At 47.5% G+C, this 18,808-nt stretch overlaps 1 protein-coding gene across 1 annotated transcript in view; it reads left to right on the top strand.

The window, feature by feature from the left end:
* Positions 1–18,808, top strand: part of Cfap57 (cilia and flagella associated protein 57) — a 68,509-nt gene that overhangs the window by 18,460 nt on the left and 31,241 nt on the right. The window contains exons 6-11 of the mRNA XM_052177180.1: positions 3,172–3,311; positions 4,030–4,195; positions 4,950–5,063; positions 8,328–8,540; positions 10,817–10,990; positions 14,421–14,582. Of these exons, the coding sequence (XP_052033140.1) occupies positions 3,172–3,311; positions 4,030–4,195; positions 4,950–5,063; positions 8,328–8,540; positions 10,817–10,990; positions 14,421–14,582 (969 nt within the window). The remainder of the gene's footprint in view (positions 1–3,171; positions 3,312–4,029; positions 4,196–4,949; positions 5,064–8,327; positions 8,541–10,816; positions 10,991–14,420; positions 14,583–18,808) is intronic.

The following is an 18,808-nucleotide window of genomic DNA, read 5'->3' as shown; positions in this document are numbered from 1 at the left end:
ATTGTCCTTATAGCGTATGTTTAAGGATCCATTGCCACAGCTTTGGGCGATGAAAATTTAGCCCTGTGCTTAAGAGTTTTATAGTACTAGCTCTTAGATTTAATTCTTCTATTGATTTTGAGTTTGTGTGTGTGTGACATAGAATATGGGACATGCAGTGGCTTGAATAAAAATGGCCCCCAAAGGCTCACAGAGAGTGACACTATATCGGGAGGTGTGGCCTGGGTGGAGGAAAGGAGTCACTGTGGGTGGGCTTGGGTTTCCAGAAGCCTAAGCCAGGCCCAGTGTCACCCTCTCTTCCTGCTGCCTGCCAATCCAGATGTGGACTGCTCAACTGCCTCTCCAGCACCGCATCTGCCTGCGTGCTGCCAAGCTTCCTGCTACAAGGTCAATGTAAACTTCTGAACTAAGTCAGCCCCAATTAAGATCTTTCCTTTACAAGAGTTTCTGTTGCCATGGTGTCTCCTCACAGCAATAGAAGCCCCAAAACAGGACCAAACTATATCCTTGCACATGTAGATGTGCAATTAATCCGGCACCATTTGTTGAAGAACTATTCTTTCTCTACTGGATGGTCTTGACACCTTTGTCAAACTCCGTTGGCACAGGAGTTTGTTTCTGGAGTCTTCGTTCTTAATCCTCTATTTCTGGGTTAAATGTTCAACTGATGTCTGTCTGTCTGATTGCCTGTCTGTCTGTCAATGTTCACCTCTTCAACTTACTTTCTATCCGTCTGTCTTAACCTGTATAGGAAGTAGGCTGTTAAAATCTTCAGCTCTTGGAGTTGAAGTACCTGTTGCCTGCCCCCTCTCCTGCCCCCATCCCCACTGAATTTTTTTACTTCACACCTTGGTGCTATGTGGTTAGGCACACACATGTTTATAACACGCCACCTCCCTGATGGATTGACCCTTTTATCATCATAAAACGCAGCTCTGTTCCTACTGATATTCTGTTTTGAAATCTGTTTTGTCTGATATCGCTGTGGTGAGTGCAGCATTCCTGTGGTTGCTGGTTACATGATTCATCTTTTTAAATCCTTTCCAATACGTTTGCTCTTTCATTCTAAAATAGACTTCCCATACAAAGCTCGGATGGGGGCTTTGGTGTCTGTTTAGGTTTGCAGCAGGTAGGGGTTGGACCCAGGTCTTCACACATGCTCTTCACTGAGCTTCTAGCCTGGGTCTTGCTCGCTGCCCGCTCCCATTTAGTGCTATTATTGGCATAGTTGTGCTGGCGTCTATATGTTAGTTGCTTGCCATTGTGACCATATACCTGACAGAAAGCAAATAAGGCGAGGAAGGAGTTGTTTGGGTTCACAGCTGGACGTGGAGGAGAAGGCTTGGTGTCAGAAACAGCTTAGGCTGCGCCAGCAGGGACAGAGGCTGCCTGCTCACAGCTCTTTGGATCAGGAAGTTGAGTCAATACAAATTGCAAGGCGAGGCAGTAGCACCCCAGCAGTAGCACCCCAGCAGTAGCACCCCTACCGCACCTCCGCTAGGAAGGCTTCACATCCACATCCCAAAAGGTCTACACAGTTGCAAGAAAGTGTCACTAGTCGGGACCAAGTGTTCAAACACTTGACCCTATGGGAGACATTTCACCTCCAGACTGTGAGGTTTAAAAAAAGAAAACACATAGTAAGAGATAGGTATCATGGAAATTCAGAAAGTAAACATGTTCCAGGACATCAGCAGGCCGTAGAGGTTCCTGGCCATGGATTCTGAGGGAGACCAGTGAGCTTGCCGACTGGCTCCTGACATTCCACAACTGCTAGTATGAGCTAGGAGACACACTGTTGCCAAATATATTGAGGGCAAAGGAGTAATACCTGTGCAGCATCTGTCTCAGGAAAGCAGAGGGGGGAGGGGCATAAATGAAAGAATCCTCATCTCAGCCTTTGTCTTGGCTTCCGGACAAATGTGTTAGTTTCCCAACTGTCACTCTACTCTGTCACTAAACAAAATGCCTCAGATGATAGACATTGTAACACCCAGAAGACCACCCACCCATTGCTCATGGGCTAATGGTTCTCATAGAATTGGTACAGTCGCTATGGACAGAAATTGGGCATTGTTTATTAGTACACTTAAAAAGCATTCATAGCATTTACCCAGAATTCCACATCCAGAAACTTATCCTAAGGAAGTAATGAGAGATAAAGGACATTCCATCTGTAGTGTTATTCTCACGTAACAAAGTTAGAAACCTCATAAATGTTCTCACAGAGGAGGATTGGTTAAAACCTAGGATGATAGACTTGTGTTGCCATTAAAATAACACATTTTTAAAGTTTTGTTTATTTATTGTTTATTCGTTTTTTGTGTATGGGTAAGTTTTTCCTACACCTGTGTCTATATAGTCTATGTGTCTGGTACCTTAGGAGACCAGAAGAGAGCATCAGAGTCCCTGGAACTGAAGTTACAGACCTTTGTAAGATACCACAACCATGTGGGTGCTGGGACACAAAACCCAGTCCTCTGGAGAGCAGCCAGTGATTGTAACCACTGAGCCATCTCTCCAGCTCCTAAAATTAGATAGATAGAGAGAGAGAGAGAGAGAGAGAGAGAGAGAGAGAGAGAGATAATATTTTAGCTATTATTAAAGATTTTATACAATAAATCTTGATCATATTCACCTCCCAATTTTTCTCCCAGATCTGCCCCTGCATCCCCTTTCCTGTCACACATCCAGGTCCTCTGGCTCTTACAATCCTTCTGTCCTCTTCTCTGGGACGGTCCCTGAGTCTTTGGTGTGGGAGTTGTATTATAGATGTATCCGCTGAGGGTGGCCACACCATAGTCAGCTTTTCTCTGCACTCTGGCCACTGTGGATTTCTGCAATGTTCTCTGCTGTCTGTGAAAGGAAGCTTCTTTGACAACAGTGAGAGCTGCACTTATATATGGATACGTACTCAGAATACAGTTAGAGGTTACACTGGCTTAGGAGGAAACTGGGCTGTAATAGGTTCTCCCACAGGGTCCATGGCCTCACCAATATTTTAAAATAATACCGCTTCAAGGAAACCATGTGTAACATTGAAGCAATTTGCCTTAGCACGAGTTCTATATGCACAGGCTAATAAAGGGTCCCAGGTACTAATGCATGCTGAAGGGCACAGTCGGCCTTTCGCCCACCCTGCTGGATCTCATTCTGTGTGGTTTCCCCCAGGGAGAGGCTGCCCATTTCGAGTACCTGCTGTACCCACTGCACTCAGCGTCCATCACCGGTCTAGCCACCTGCATCCGAAAACCCCTCATCGCCACCTGCTCTCTAGATCGCTCCGTCCGCATCTGGAATTACGAATCAAAGTAAGGAGAAAAAAGCTCCACTGCTATTGTGTGCACAGAAAGTCGGTATCTTAAGTCTGTTTATTCAAAGTGTTTTAATTAGGTTTACAATTGAATGACCTAGAAGCTTTCAGTTGGAAAAGCCGTTTACTACAAAACCAGATTACTCAGCAGCCTCTCAGTCCTTCTTGGGCTAGAGAATTACTTTCTATGCTTGCTATACTCCGGACACTATGCTAGACCCTAGAAACGGAGAGCTGGACACCCCCACATAGCTCACCTTCTGTTAATATCTTTGTCCCTCTGGCCCCTTGAGCCTTCCTTTTACCCAGTTCCCCCTGCTGCAGGGATCTCTCTAGACCTTTGGCTCCTCCTCTTTTTCCACATCTCTGCCCTGGCCACCCCTGGGTCCCCACCAGTTACTTTCTTCTGGTACAGCTTCCATGGGGATCTCCGAACACATACTAGACCTACATACGTCTTTACTCCTGTGTGTACGCAGGGCTGCTGGGAGACACTGTTTGTAGAGAGAGTCCCTGGGATGCCTGGGCTCTCCTCGGGGCTGTGCGACCAGTTTCCCTGTTTGCTGTGCTCAGTGCCCACCGTGATCTCTAGCCAGAATCCAGAAAACAGTAATCACACATAATAAAACAACTCAGATACCCAAAAGCAAATAAAATGGGGGACTTGAGGGGGCTAGGGGGTCATCCCATAACTCAGTAACTGGCCTTCCTCCCAGCACACTGGAGCTGTATAAGGAATACCAAGAAGAGGCCTACACAGTGAGCCTTCACCCCTCCGGGCACTACATTGTGGTGGGGTTTGCCGACAAACTGCGCCTGATGAATCTGCTCATCGATGACATCCGTGCTTTCAAAGAATATTCTGTCAGAGGATGCAAAGAGGTAAAGACTGTGGGACCTACGTCCATCTTGTGGGGCCCTGGAGACTTAAAACATCAGCCAGTGCGTCTGTCACCAGACTCACGGCATGCATGGTTCTGCTCGTGATTTTATTTGTTTATTCGTTCATTCTTTCTCCTTTTAAAATTCTATTTATTTTTATGTTATATGCGTTGGTGTTTTGCCTGCATATGTGTCTGTGCAAGGGCGTCAGATGCCCTGGTGCTAAGGTGGTTGCGAGCTGCCATGTGGTTGCTAGGAATTAATCCCAGGTCCTCTGCAAGAGCAGCCAGTGCTCTAACTACTGAGCCATCTCTCCAGCCCCTGTCCATGCTTGTCCACACCCACCAAAACCACTTCACTGGATCTAGGGCTCTGTGGGACTCCATCTGTGATAGGCCTGGCATTTTACTAAAGACTAAAGAAGAAAAGCAATATCAAGATGAGAGTCCCAGCCGGGAAGGTAACAGTAGAGATTGTGAGGAGCTGGGGAAACTGAGTCAACGGTGAGATGCAGTTGCAGCGGGCCATCAGATTTCCCTCAGATGGCTTGAAGAAGTAAGTCGGTGATGTAAAGTATCACCTTGCCAGCCTGAATGAGAGTGTCTGCAGACACCGCGAGGTTCTGTGATAGACGGCATCGAGCTAAGATTTCTTTATTGGTGGTGTCTGGAAACAGCCCTCCTGCCTGAACTCTCCAGGAAGAGTGGCCTTCACTCAGACCCTCACTTCCTGCTTGCCCCCTCCCTCCCTGTAGTGCGCCTTTAGCAACGGCGGTCACCTGTTTGCTGCGGTCAACGGGAATGTGATTCACATCTTCACCACCACGAGCCTGGAGAACATCAGCAATTTGAAAGGCCACACGGGGAAGGTAAGTCAGTGTGGCCTGTGGCCCAGGGGCACTGAAACAGGCGCTGTGCTAGTCACAGGGCCCACCACACGCCCGCAAGGACAAATCACAACTGATTGAATGAAAGAAAAGCTTGCAGTCTGCTGACGCGGTGGGCTCGATTTAGACTGGGATGCTCGTCCAGGCTCGGCCCTGGGGAAGTGACCCGAAGTTACGCATGCAGACAGAGCTGGTGGCCATGGCCACTACATGTGAGAAGGCGAACCTCACAGATGGATAACAGGATGTGTCAGAGACAATGAAGAGTGTATGGGGTAAGCACAGGTATCAGGCAACACGCAGGTGAACTGACAGTTGACAGGGCCCCGGACACATAGAACCTGGTAGAGCGTCTATGTATTTTACGCTGTGTTGTCCTTGGTAGCCGTTCACTGAGTCCTGGCCAGTGCAATAACACAAGAAAAATGGAACAAATGGCAATTAATAAAACCACTGCTGATGACACCACTGGGGAGGCACAGAAGCCAAGCAGTGCTCCGATCCAGTATCAAAGCAATGCATGCATTTAGGAGTATTATTGGAAGTGAGGTCACCAGGGTTTCCTATAATAGCATTAAACAAATGAAGTGTATCTTTAAGAGGGGAGGACAGAATAAAGATGGCTGAAGATGTTGATTTGAGAGGGAACAGCCAGTGTCACCAACGGGAGCCATTGGGTCAGGAGATCGGCTACCTGTGGAAAACCAGGGAAGCAAACGTGAAATAGGAGCCAGGTCTACAAGTGTGGAGAGAGAGGAAGGCATGGGCTGAATCTGTGGTTTGGCCGAAATTAGAGGCAACACTGTGAGCTTATGGCCTTTAATGCAGAGAGAGGTCAGCAGGTCCAGAAGGATGGGAGTGGGTGTGTCCATGCGTTGAAAGGGAAGGGAAGGCCAATCCCATGCAAGCACTTCCCTACAGCAGAAGCGTAGCATATAGTAAGTCATTTTCAAGGCCAGTATTACCCTAACCCCAAAATCCTACAAAATAGTCCAAAAGAAGAAAGGAAACTGCAGATCTATACCCTCCATGAACGCAGGCCAAGGACTCTCAAGCTGGTGTCACTCAGTCACAGACCGTAACCCAGTGAGGTTGACCGTAAGGACGCAAAGCTAGTTTGACATCAGAAAGCCAACCACGGTGATCCACTGTACTAACAGGCTGAATGAGGGCACGTGTGGACCTTAGTCAGTTCCAGACTGAGCTCCAGCAAAATGTTACACATGGTGTGTCCAGTCCTATTCTTTGTTGTATTATAAGTATTTCATTTATTTTTGATTAACTTTTTTCAATCAGGTGTGCATTTGTGTGTGGCATGAGGGTAGAGATCTGAAAAGAGCCAATTCTCTCCTTCTATCGTGCAGGTCCCTGGGATCAAACTCAGGCTATCAGGGTTGACAGCAAGCACATTTTCCCCTAAGCCACCGCACCGGGCCTATATTTTATTTTCATGGCTTAAGTCAAACTTACCAGCTCTGTATTTTCTCTTCATTACACACCCTATAGTACATTGTGGTGGCTGGGTAGGTGGGTGGGTGGTTTTGAGACAGGGTTTCACTATGTATCCTGAAACTTGCTAGGGTATACCAGGCTGGCCCCAAACTCGCCAGGATCTGCCTTCCTCTGTGTCTGGAGTTCTGGGATTAAAGGTGTGGGCTACTGACTGAAGGTAGCTGAACTCAAGGGATACCAGGAGAGATGGCATGTCACCTTGGCAGCTGCTGCCCAGAATACACAGCTTTCATGGGGCACAGATACCACAAGCTCTTCTTACAGAGATTGAGGAAATTTTCTTGTATGAATGTGCCCATCATTCTCCATTAGCCTAACTCCTCCAGACAAGTTTCCGGGGACTTTGATTGGCGTTCATGTGCATGTTTGTTTTGCTTGTCAGTTTGGTTAGTTGGTTGGAGACAGGTTCTCTGACTAGCCTGGAACTTACCTAGTAGGTTAAGCTAGGTTAGCCAGCAAGCACCAAGGATCTGAGTGTCTCTGCCTTCCTGCTGCTGAGATCACAGGTGTGTGCCATTATGCCCAGCTGGGTTTTGTTGTTGTTTGTTTGTTTTTAAATGTAAGTTCTGTGAGTTGAATCCATGCCCTCTTGCTAACAAAGTGAGCACTTGACCAGCTGAGTTATCCCCCAACCCTTCAGTAGTTCTTTTGATCATCTTTACCAGGTATCTTAGGTCACTGGGGAGGCAGCTGATTGTTCTCACTCTGCCGTCCTACAAGTCCGCTCCGAGCTACTGTTTGCAGTTTCCTGTGAATATTTTAAAACTAAAACGGTTCTCAAAGAGGGCTGGAGAGAACGCCTAACAGTTAAGAGAACTTGTTGCTCTTACAGAATGCCTGGGGTCATCTCCCACACCAGCATGGTGGCTCACAATCCTCCCTAACTCCAGCTCTAGGTCCAGGGGATTGGACACCCTCTTCTGATCTCTGCAGATTCTTACAACTTCTGCTAAACCATGCATTCACATAAGATAAATAACTCTTAAACATTTGCAGATGTTCTTAGGAAGGTTTGGCAAAGAACTAAGGGGATGGCTCAGTCAGTGACATAGTTGCCACACTAGCATAAGGACCCAAGTTCGAGCCCAGAACAAATGTCACCATGATGTCTCACCTTGTAATCCTAGAACAGGGAATGCAGAAACAAGCGGATCCTTGGGGCTAGCCTGGTCTGCTCAGCAAGCTCCTGATCAAAGAAAGACTCTGTGTCCAAACAGCAAGGAGGATTTGCTTCTGAGGATTTGCTTCTGAGGATCAGCACGTGAGGTTGAACTCTGATCTCCATACACACAGAGCACATACCACATACATAGCATGTACAGATATGCCCGCACAAGCAAACACAAACGTTTTCAAAACAGTAATAATAATTGATTAGCTATAACATTTAAAAACTAATATGAGACAGAAACGGAAATAGGAATACATTGTTTTCAGTGTTTTACAGACATCTCAAAAAACAGAATGTTAACCAGGAAACCATGTTGTGTGCTTACAGACAGGCCTCTACGAGAAACAGACATTCTGCTATAGTGTATTAGAGCCCCTGGGTTTGTCTCCTCCTCAAGTTGGTGTGCATGTGTGTGCGTGTGTGTGCATATGTGTGTATGTGTGTGTGTGTGTGCGTGTGTGTGTGTGTGTGTGTGTGCACGTGTGTGTGTGTGTGTGTGTGTGTGTGTGTGTGTGTGTGTGTGTGTACTCTTCTCACCCCAGGTATGCCTGCATCCCTTGCAGATTCGTTCACTTGTGTGGAACTTAGATGACAGCAAACTGATTTCTGCTGGAACGGATGGCGCTGTATATGAATGGAATCTGTCCACAGGGAAGAGAGAGACAGAGTGTGTGCTTAAGTCCTGTAGCTACAACTCTGTCACTGCCTCCCCTGATGCCAAAGTTATCTTTGCTGTCGGATCAGACCAGACTCTCAAGGAGATTGCGGATTCTTTGGTGAGTCCACCCTCCCTCACTCTGGCTGCTCCTCAGTGCTACAGAAGACAGGCTCCAGGGCTCCAGATGGGACGAATGCGTGGGAGAGGGCCCTCCTTCATGGGACAGCATTTGCCGTGTTCTCTACTGGGTCACACAGTTCACCACTCTGTCATCCTCCTGAATGGATCAAACTGTGGGGCCCTTTGTCCTTTCCATCTTGATGTCTACTACTTCCCATCCCCTCCTGTACACACACACATACACACACACACACACACACATTCTCACACACACATGGAGATCAGTAACATCTCTAAACCAGCCTTGGGTCACCAGGATGGCAGGGGCTTTCTCTTAGTTGAATGTAGAACAAGGATTAGGAACAAGGGTTACACACACACACACACACACACACACACACACATTTATATAATATACAAATGTGGCTGATGCTCTTCTCCAGCCCACGGACAGCTGATTTCTGGCTTCTTTGGTTTTCTCAACTTCTGTCATGGACTGGCACATTGAGTGTAGGAGGAGGCTCATAGTTACCAGAGCAACAAATAAACCTGGGAGGTTTGGAACATAGCCTAGTTAACACAGGGCATCTCTCCTTTGGACTCCCAGGTGGCTAGTTTGGACTCCCTAGTTTTTAGGCAGCCTTCACAAAGCTAGACCAAACTAATGGTCCCTCGGGGCAGGGCCATGTTCCCTCTCCCTGACATCCCCCACTAAGCAGTGCACTGGCTGACTCCACCCCCCACCTCCCCACACACAAATGTGTGACTAGGTGAGTGGGTGGGTGACTGAGTGCAGTGGTGAGGAGAGCCGATGAGTTTCCTGAGAGCACAGGTTACACTAGGTTAGATGTTAGTAAATGCTTCCTGGATACATTTATGGTCATCATCTTGTTGGCACCCTGAGGTGTGTGCACAGCAGTTCAGTCAGGACACCACCCACCACCGACCACACCTAGGAGCGAAGGCAAGTTACTTCCTGCCTCAGTGACTTGTCTTCTATTGTCTGGTCACTGTAACTGTAACTTCCTCAAGGGTTTTGGCATGAGCAGGTGAGTTACAACAGGTAAACGGTATAAGACAGTGACTTAGTTTGGGTTTTATCGCTTCCACGTCAGAGGTTTAGTTCATTATCATCACGGCAGGAGGCAGGGCAGCATGCAAGCTGACAAGATGCTGGAGAGGCAGCTGAGAGTTCCACATCTGGATCCACAGGCAGTAGGAAGAGAGATAGTGAGCTACTAGTCAGGCTTGAGCGTCTGAGACCTCAAAACCCCCCACTTCCTCCAACGAGCCACACTAACGCTAACGAGGCCACACCTCCTAATAATGCCACTCCCTATGGACCTACCAGGGGCCATTTTTACTCAAACCACCACCAACCATGTTTACATATGGTACCATAGGAGGATTGCCAGCCATTCTGTTCATATTGTTCCCAACACCCACAACTGGTTATTAGCCGAGAAGCCAGAGCTGAAGGGACAGTGCAGGGAGGGGGCATTCATGAAAACATGAGGGCTTGAGTTGTGGTCTGAGAACCCAGATGTGGCTACATGTACCTGTAACCCCAGGGCTGGGCAGATGGGGGCAGGCTAGAGAGAAAAGGACCATGGGGCCTTGCTGGCCACCTATACAGCTTCAGGATCAGTAAAGAGAACTTTCTCAAAGGAATAAGACAGAGATTGATAGAATAGGGTGCCAGATGTCCTGCTGCCTCCATGTACTCATGCTAGTGTAAGTCCATGTACACACACACACACACACAAGACTTGGGAACTCTGGATGGGCATGGTTACACACACCTTTAATCCCAACACTTGGGAGGCAGAGGCAGGTGGGTCTCCGTGAGGCAAGCCTGGTCTACCAAGTAAGTTCCAAACTACCTAAAGCTCACAGGGTCTCAAAAATAAATAAATAAATGAATAAATAAATAGAAATGGAAACTAGGAACTTTGAAATGGGCTCAGTGATAGGAGAGCCTATATATCATGTGTAAGGCCTGAGTTGCATTCCTAGCAGCACAATGGTGATGAGTAGGAAGGGAGGAGGAGAAGAGGGAGGGAAGAGAGGGGGGGAAGAAAAGAAAGGAGAAGGAAGAGGAAGAGGAGGAGGAACCAACATGAATTTAGTTTGGGCCTTTCACATGCTGGCTACTATACCAAATACTATAAGGGATAGGGAAAAATATGAATAGAATTCTACGGCAAAGATCATGCTGGGACACTGGAGACACAGTTCAGCCCCTCCCACTGATCAGACCTGCCTGTGTTCCAGATCCTCCGAGAGATACCAGCGTTTGACGTCATCTACACGGCCATCACAATCTCACATTCTGGGCGCATGATATTTGTGGGCACTTCCGTGGGGACCATCCGTGCCATGAAGTACCCGCTGCCTTTGCAGAAAGAATATAATGAGTACCAGGCCCACGCTGGCCCTGTCACAAAGGTGAGAGAGAGGCGCCTCCCCACGGGGTCCCAGCCAGGCTCTGCCTCACAAGCCTGCCTACCCCAGCAGCTTCAGTGTTGCCTGCTCCTTCTCGTTCCTTCTCTCTGTTTATTTGTCTACCACCCAGGTGCTGGGCACCTGCTGGCTACTCATACCCACAATGAAATTACTGGGAATTTACCCTAGGAAGTAACCAGAGTCACACCTAATGATCATTTGTCACAAAATTACACCTCGGTTGGGTACTGTAGATGTCCCAGCTAGGTCACCATCAGAATTCCCAGCTGCAGTGAGGTCTACCTGCTAATGACCCTCAGAGGCCCACTGCTCCCAGACAAAGGGAAGTCACACCCCAAGAGGCTAGACCCAGTCTGTCTTGGTTAGGGTTTCCATCACTGTGAAGAGACACCATGACCAAGGCAACTCTTGTAAAGGCAAACATTGAATGGGAGCCGGCTTACAGTTCAGAGGTTCCGACCATTATCATTAGGGGAAGCACGGCAGCACGCAGGCAGACACGGTGCTGGAGGAGCTGAGAGTTCTACATCTTGATCCAAAGGCAGCCAAGAGGAGACTGGACTCCACACTGGGCGAACTTTGATCATATATAAAACCTCAAAGCCCACCTCCACAGTGACACACTTCTTCCAATAAAACCACACCTCCTAATGGTGCCGGTCCCTATGATTCAAACACATGAGTCTGTGGGGTCCAAACCTTTTCAAACCACTACACAACCTCTCCCTGAGAATATGGGTATAAAGACTGCCCCTGGGAGTAATAACACAGGCACACTTTTGCAACTAGTCCTACTCCCTTCTCCCATGATGTCTATGTCTAACCGCTAAACAGTTCAAGTCATAATGGAGGAAAGGGGGAAAGGGCTAACTTAAGAACGCATCTGTCCAGAGGCAAATGGGTGGATAAGAAAGCGTGTTTCACACATACAATGGAGTAATAGTCTTGAAAGGGAAGGGAACTCGGCCCTGTGCTATAACATGGATGGGTTTTAGGAACACTATAGTAAATAAAACTAACCAATCCCAAACAGGCAACACAGTACCCTCTGCCCTCACTAGATGGTTAACAGTAGTGAAAATGGGCTCAAGAGTTAGAGTCCCACTGTGAGACAGACTTGGTGGTCCTTTCTGGGGCTTTTTCAGTTTTTATGAACTATGGAGTTTACAAGATATGGTTAGCTCCCCAGCCTGGAGCCAGAGTGGACGGTCACCTGGCATCTGCAGGATCCCCCCGCTCAGTGGCACCTTTTCCAATGTGAATTTGTTCCTATGGCATTAGTTCTGATCCCCAGAGCTTTGTCCACTTCTGAGGCCTTTGGGTTCTTTCCACGCCCACCATTGCCACTGCCAAGGATTTGAGTGTGTGGAATAGCAGATTAAGATCATGTCCACCTGTGACTCACCCAAACTGATCAATAGAACCTTAATTCACATTTTTAAAAGAAGATCCTTTAGACTAGTCAAAAATGATAGAAGATGGTGGTCATTCTATTCTCCACCGGATGGGGCAAAGAGGAGGACTTGCTGTCCACTTTGCACAGTCTTTGTTTCAAAAGATAAAGAAATGTGACTGGATAGAGGTGATGGCCTCAGAGCTTCACAGATGTGCCAATCACAAACTGTATACCAAGAAATGGTTACCACAGTAAATTTTACAATTTGTATTTTGCCATAGCCAGAAGTAAATGAAGAGCATTCTCTAGCATGAAATATAGATGTCGATAAGTCAGAGCCAATGGAAAACCAAAAGCTATTCATGGGGAGGGGGGGAGGTGTCACACAGACCCCTGAAAAACAGACCCTGAGAAAATGTATGTCTCCTTTATTTGAGATAAGATGAAATGAAAAAAAATTTTTTTAATTATGTTTTGAATTCTATATTGGCTTACTGTCTTAGTTACTTTTCTACTGCTGTGATAAAATACCATGGGCCAAGGCAACTTATAAACAGAAGTGTTTATTTTGGCTTACAGTTTTAGAGGGTCAGAGTCCGTGACAGCAGAATGAAGGAACAGCTGAGACTCACACATTGATCCACAACCACAAGGTAGAGAGTGAACACTGGGAATTGCATGAGCCTTCCTCAAAACCAGCTCCCAGTGACCACACCTCCTCCAGCAAAACCACACCTCCTAATCCTCCCCAAATGGTTCCACCAGCTGGAGACCAAGTATTCAAATCTATGAGCCTATGGACGGTTCTCATTCAATCCATCACACTTACCTGTAGGTCACTGTACTCATTAGAAAGGGATTTCTCATTATGATGCATTTTGGTACTGAGCCTGGACATTGGGTTGAAAGTAAAGTGTCACAGGATAGTCCTATCCTCTCTCCAGATCTACTCAGTTTTGTGGTAAGACGGTTTTTAATTATAGAAGCAGTGTATATTTATGTTAGAAGTCAAGTCTTCACAGCAGCAACATCATTCAGACATTGACCTCATCCCCCCCTTGTGTGTGTGTGTGTGTATATATATATATGTGTGTGTGTGTGTGTGTGTGTGTGTGTGTGATACTACATGGACACTCTTTTCCATCCTGCTTTTTAAAAATCTAACGTTATTATTATAATTTTTCTGTATGATTGAGTGTCCTTCAAACAGATGCTTCCTAGGGGCTGGAGAGATGGCTCCGTGTTGACATAGCTCCCCTCTATTGACCTCCAACCTTCTTTGCTGTGCCTGCCATGAGCTAGCCCCTCAGTCTTAGGAGTTGACAAGCACAGCAGGAAATTAGGAGTTTAAAAAAAAATGTAGATCAGTCTCCAGGGAGTCAGAAAGCCAGCTCGGTCTTCAAAGGCTCTTGTAGGCAGCAGCAGTGCCAGAAACCCAAAGTCCCGGAAAATAAGATCATTAAAATCAAATTCACTGAGGCAGCATAATGATCCACTCTGCTCCTGAACTCAATTAGGGCCTATCCTAGACAACAGGGGACAAATTCCAGGTGGGAAGAGACAAAAGCATCGTGAAGTCATGATGTTACCCATGACTACTTTTATTCCATTAGTTCAGTGAGAACCACACTGAAGCAGGGATTTGCATGACACGCAGAAGCAAGATGAAGAGCACAGGCTCAATTAATCCTCCCCCTCTACACGCGGTGTCACCAGGACGCCGTGTCACCAGGAAATCATCCCTGAATATGCGGCAGATGCCAGAAGAGCTACACACTTCCTCCCGTTCTTTGCTTTTGAATGAACTGGAAATTTCCTCTCCCTAAACACTGAGCACCGATTCCCTCGTTGTTGTTGCACCAGGGCGCTTCTGTCTGAGTCTCCTGGCAGAGAACACACAAGCCCATAGACGCAGTGAAGTGTGCAGGGTTGCGTGGACAGAGCCAGCTCCGCCCTGGCCACCCTGGCCATTCACGGCCCCAGAAAGCTTCTTCTCCATGCCCCTTGCTTCCACAGATACTGCTCACCTTTGATGATCAGTACCTGCTCACCGTCGCTGAGGACGGCTGTCTGTTCACCTGGAAGGTCTTTGATAAGGATGGTCGGGGAATCAAACGAGAGAGGGAGGTGGGCTTTGCTGAAGAGGTGCTCGTGACTAAGACAGACATGGAAGAGAAGGTAAGAACTGGGGATAATGAGGAGGAACCCAGAATCCCTTAGCAGACTGCATTCAGAGGGCTCAGGATCTAAGGTCCTCCGAAGGTCTGGCTAGCCCCATCCCTGGTACAGACTATCACAGGTCCCTTCACAACTCCATTCAGGCCAGCAAGCTGACCTGCTTGCTGCCTCCTGACCACCTCCACCCTCACACTGCCTGGCTCTCTATCCCGTGATCATCCTGTGCGCCAGTCCTGTGATCCCACTTTCCTCTAGTGTAAGAGTAGGAACCAGGGCTAGGGACTTTAAAGATAAGCAATACGCATTCATAAGATTAAAATGGCAAACCACAAGCCCAGGTCATATCTGTGAAGTATAATGATCTCCAGTGCAAGTGAGCCTTCATTTTCAAATACGTGACTGGGGGTAGAATGGGGGACAAGGAGATGGCTCAGTCAGGCAAGCATGAAGACCCAAGATTGGATCCCAGTGCTAGGGATAGAAGAGACCAGAGGACCTTGGAGCTTACCGGCAAGACAAGAGACCTTGTCTCAGAAAACAAACTCTAGAGTAACTGATAAAAATACCCAGAGTCAACCTCTGGACTCCACACTTACACACCCACCACCACCACCACCACCACTCACATTTGTAAGTGTATGCACACCAGTGGACACAGTAGCTCACATCTATAATCCCAGCATACAGGTAGCCAAGACAGGGGGACCATGAGTTTGAGGACAGCATGGGCTACAGAAAAGACCTTGTCTCAGAATAAGAAAGAAGGAAAGGAGTGTTTGCCATGCAGCAGGTACAGTACCGGGCCATAATACCTCTCCTTGAAACCTCCGAATGCCTCTGTGGAAAAGATACTGTTGCTCTCCCCCATGGCTCAAGAGTTATTGATCAACCTCAAAGTGTTTTAGTGCTGGATCCAAACCCACTGTGCTGGTAAATACTGAACCATCATTAGATTCCAGGTTGAATCTGGAAACGACTCTTGGTCACTAATCCCAGGGAACCTCTCTCCTGTTCATAAGCAAGTTCAACACAGAAAATAGTTGGCTAAAGTCTGAGTGCGTGGCCCAGGGATAGCTCATGATTGAAGCTGAATGTCTGACTCTCAGAGAAACCCAGAGCAACACAGTCACATCCACGCGGGAACGCGAAGACTCTGTGTAGCTGGGCGAGCCTCCTGCGGTCGGCTAGGCTCCCGGCATGAGTGTTTGGAAAAGTGAGACACGAGAGAACTATGATCAGGAAGCTCACAGTCCTGGGAGGAGAGACAGTAGAACTGCCAGAACAGCATGCAAAGGCCCAGCAGGAAGGAGGGCCCTGGTGTTCCTTGGACAGCCCTTCCAGAAAGCCCTGGAACTTTCTGTATGAAAGGCAAAGGAGGGGGAGGGAGGGCCGAGTCTCCCTGTGGCAAACCCGTCTGCTCTCGCCTCTGTTTTCTTCTTGTTCTTCCCAGAGGGTAGAGAAGCCAAATAGGAGATGCAAGTATAAGCTCAAGGTTTGATAACTGCCTCCACTGACTCTGACCTCTGACCCCTGACCCCAGCCAGGCCTGATAGCACTGCTGCTATTACAGTGGAAAGATTGTATGTGTGGGTGTGTGTGTCTGTATGTGTATGTGTGTATGTGTGTGTGTGCTGTGCATTGTGTGTGCATTGGGTATTGTGCATTATGTGTGTGATGTGTGTGTTGTATATTGTATGTGTGTGTAGTGTGTGTATAGTATATATTGTGTGTGTAGTGTGTGTGTATTGTATATTGTGTATATATATGTATTGTATATTGTGTGTGTGTGTTTGTGTGTGTGTATGCTGTGCATTGTGTGTGTTTATGTATATATTGTGTATTGTGTGTATTGTGTATTATATGTGATGTGTGTGTTGTATATTGTGTTTATGTGTATTGGTGTGTGTATAGTGTATATATTGTGTAGTATGTGTATTGTATATTATGTGTATGTATGTATTGTGTATTGTGTGTGTAGTGTGTGTATGTATTGTGTAGTGTGTATTGTATAGTATGTGTATATTGTATATTGTGTGTATGTATGTATTGTGTATTGTGTGTGTGTGTTGTGTATGTGTGTGTGTGTGTATGTGTGTGTGTGTGTGTCCCACTTCCTGAGCCTCCCTCCTCTCCCACAACCATCAGGTTGATTCTCTGCGAACCTGTCCCCGGCTCCCTCTCTGCTCCCTCTCTCTACATCCCTTGAGTAACACCCCACGTTCTTTCTCCCCAATTCCAGCTCCCTGACTTTTTATATTTATGTTCCTGTCTGATATTCCATGTAACTAGCTGTCAGGAAGGAACTCTCTCGCTCACTCAGTCATTTGGATATACAAGTCCACGTGCTGACAACAGAAGCATCTGCTGTATGCCTGACGGGCCACCAAGGCGGGAACTTCAGAGATAAAAGACACAGGGACTCCCTCTGCCTGTAGCCTGGGAGGAAGGCCAGGGAGCAGGAAAACAAGAAGGCACATTGTAGTGACACTGCAAGAGAACACTGCCATGGGAACACAGGGGAAGGGCCCCACCCCAGGCCAGGTCCTATGGGAGCAAGCAAGCCCTGACAGCATTACCAGAACGAAAGGCCTTCCATACCCAGCCAGCAGTGTGTGGCGGGCAAAGGGACAGTCCTCCAGAAAGATGGCCTAGCATCTGTCGTGAAGACAGCTGGAGGAAATCCGTGACCACAGAGCGCTTTTATTTGTCTTAGACTGGAAGTGGTTTAGAAGGAGCACAGGCAGACAGACCTTAAGTTAGGAAGTATCATGACAAGATTCCCACCATGGAAAGATAATCTGCAGAAGCGTAGTGACGGAGTACAGAAGGCCAATGAATCCTTCGTCATGTTGAATGTCCTACATCATAACTGGACCACTCACAACTATAAATATCTCCCTGGTCCAGCACAGGCTGTGGGACCGTGTATTCACCTGCTGGACACCTAGCAGTACCGACAGTGCTGTTGTGTCTGCGCGAGGCTCTGCAGATGGCGCAGTGAAGTCAGACAGGTGAACTCCAGCCCGGGAACAGCCAGTCCCCCGGGGAGTCAAGGCCCTCTCATCACCACAGAGCCAATGGAGCACCACATTTTCTAGAATCTCTTTCTATATCCTCCCCATTCCTCCATGTTCCCCTCCCCCACCCCACCTCCAGCCCCTCCCACCTCTCACCTGAACTGTGTCCGGTGTCACCTCCCAGCTAACCACCTCACCTCTGACACGCTCTGTGCTGCCCGTCATCTTCAGGAAGTCGGCATCCCACCAAAGCCAGCCTCTGCAGGTTAGAGGAGGCTCTTCAGTGTCGCATCCACACAGCGCAGGCGTCCTGCAACGCTTCCGTGATTTCCAAACTTACACCCCTCTACCTCTGCTTCCAACTGTCACCAAACCACACAGGTGGTCACCCCTCCTCTCAGTCCATCCCAGGTGCCAGTGAGGAGAACAGAAACAAATGGAACAGGTTCCTGTTGTCATGGGAATCAGACCAGCACAGACAGGGTGGGGGCGCTGCAGTGTGTAATCAAGGTGAGCAGAAGAAATCGTCCGAGTCCTTTCCCACACTTCAGGAAACGAGGGCAACGCATACGAGGGGGCTTCAGAAGACTGTGGTAGTGATGGGAAAGACAGACACTAGAGCCACGTGGGCACAAGTAAAAGTAAAAGCGATGACACAAGCACAGGAATAAAGGACATGACGGGAACAGTGACCCAGGTCACTGGCCACCTAATTGCAACTGTGTGTTTATTTGGCTGTCTCAATAGGCTATGCGTTTCATGGGGACAAGTATCTTCTGTGGTTGGTGTGTGGCCCAGTATAGAGCTCTGGAGGTGTGAGGCTCCGGGTTGTCTTTTGAGTACCTGCTATGTTGTAGCTGTGTACCTGCTGTGCTGGAGAGCAAAACCAGCAAAGGCATCACCTGTGGGGAGCTTAAGTTCTAATAAAAGAAAAAGACAACAGAATAAACAAATAATAATAAGCAAATCATTTAATAGCTACCAAGTGCTGGTATCTGAAGAAATCATTTTTAAAAAATAGAGCATAAGATGGGGTTAAGAAGGGTCAGTCAAGAGTTCCATGCTAAGAATGGGAAGGAGAAAGTGGTAGGATTGAATAGAGGACCCCAATAGACCTCACCAGACAGGTAACATTTATGCCAGTTTGAGGGAGACATGAGAGCTCTTGGCACATAGTAGGGCCATTGAGCATATATTAGAAAGATAAAG

The sequence above is a fragment of the Apodemus sylvaticus genome, chromosome 3, assembly GCF_947179515.1.
Source record: "Apodemus sylvaticus chromosome 3, mApoSyl1.1, whole genome shotgun sequence".
In the NCBI taxonomy this organism is placed as follows: domain Eukaryota; kingdom Metazoa; phylum Chordata; class Mammalia; order Rodentia; family Muridae; genus Apodemus; species Apodemus sylvaticus.
This window is presented reverse-complemented; position numbering and strand designations above follow the sequence as displayed.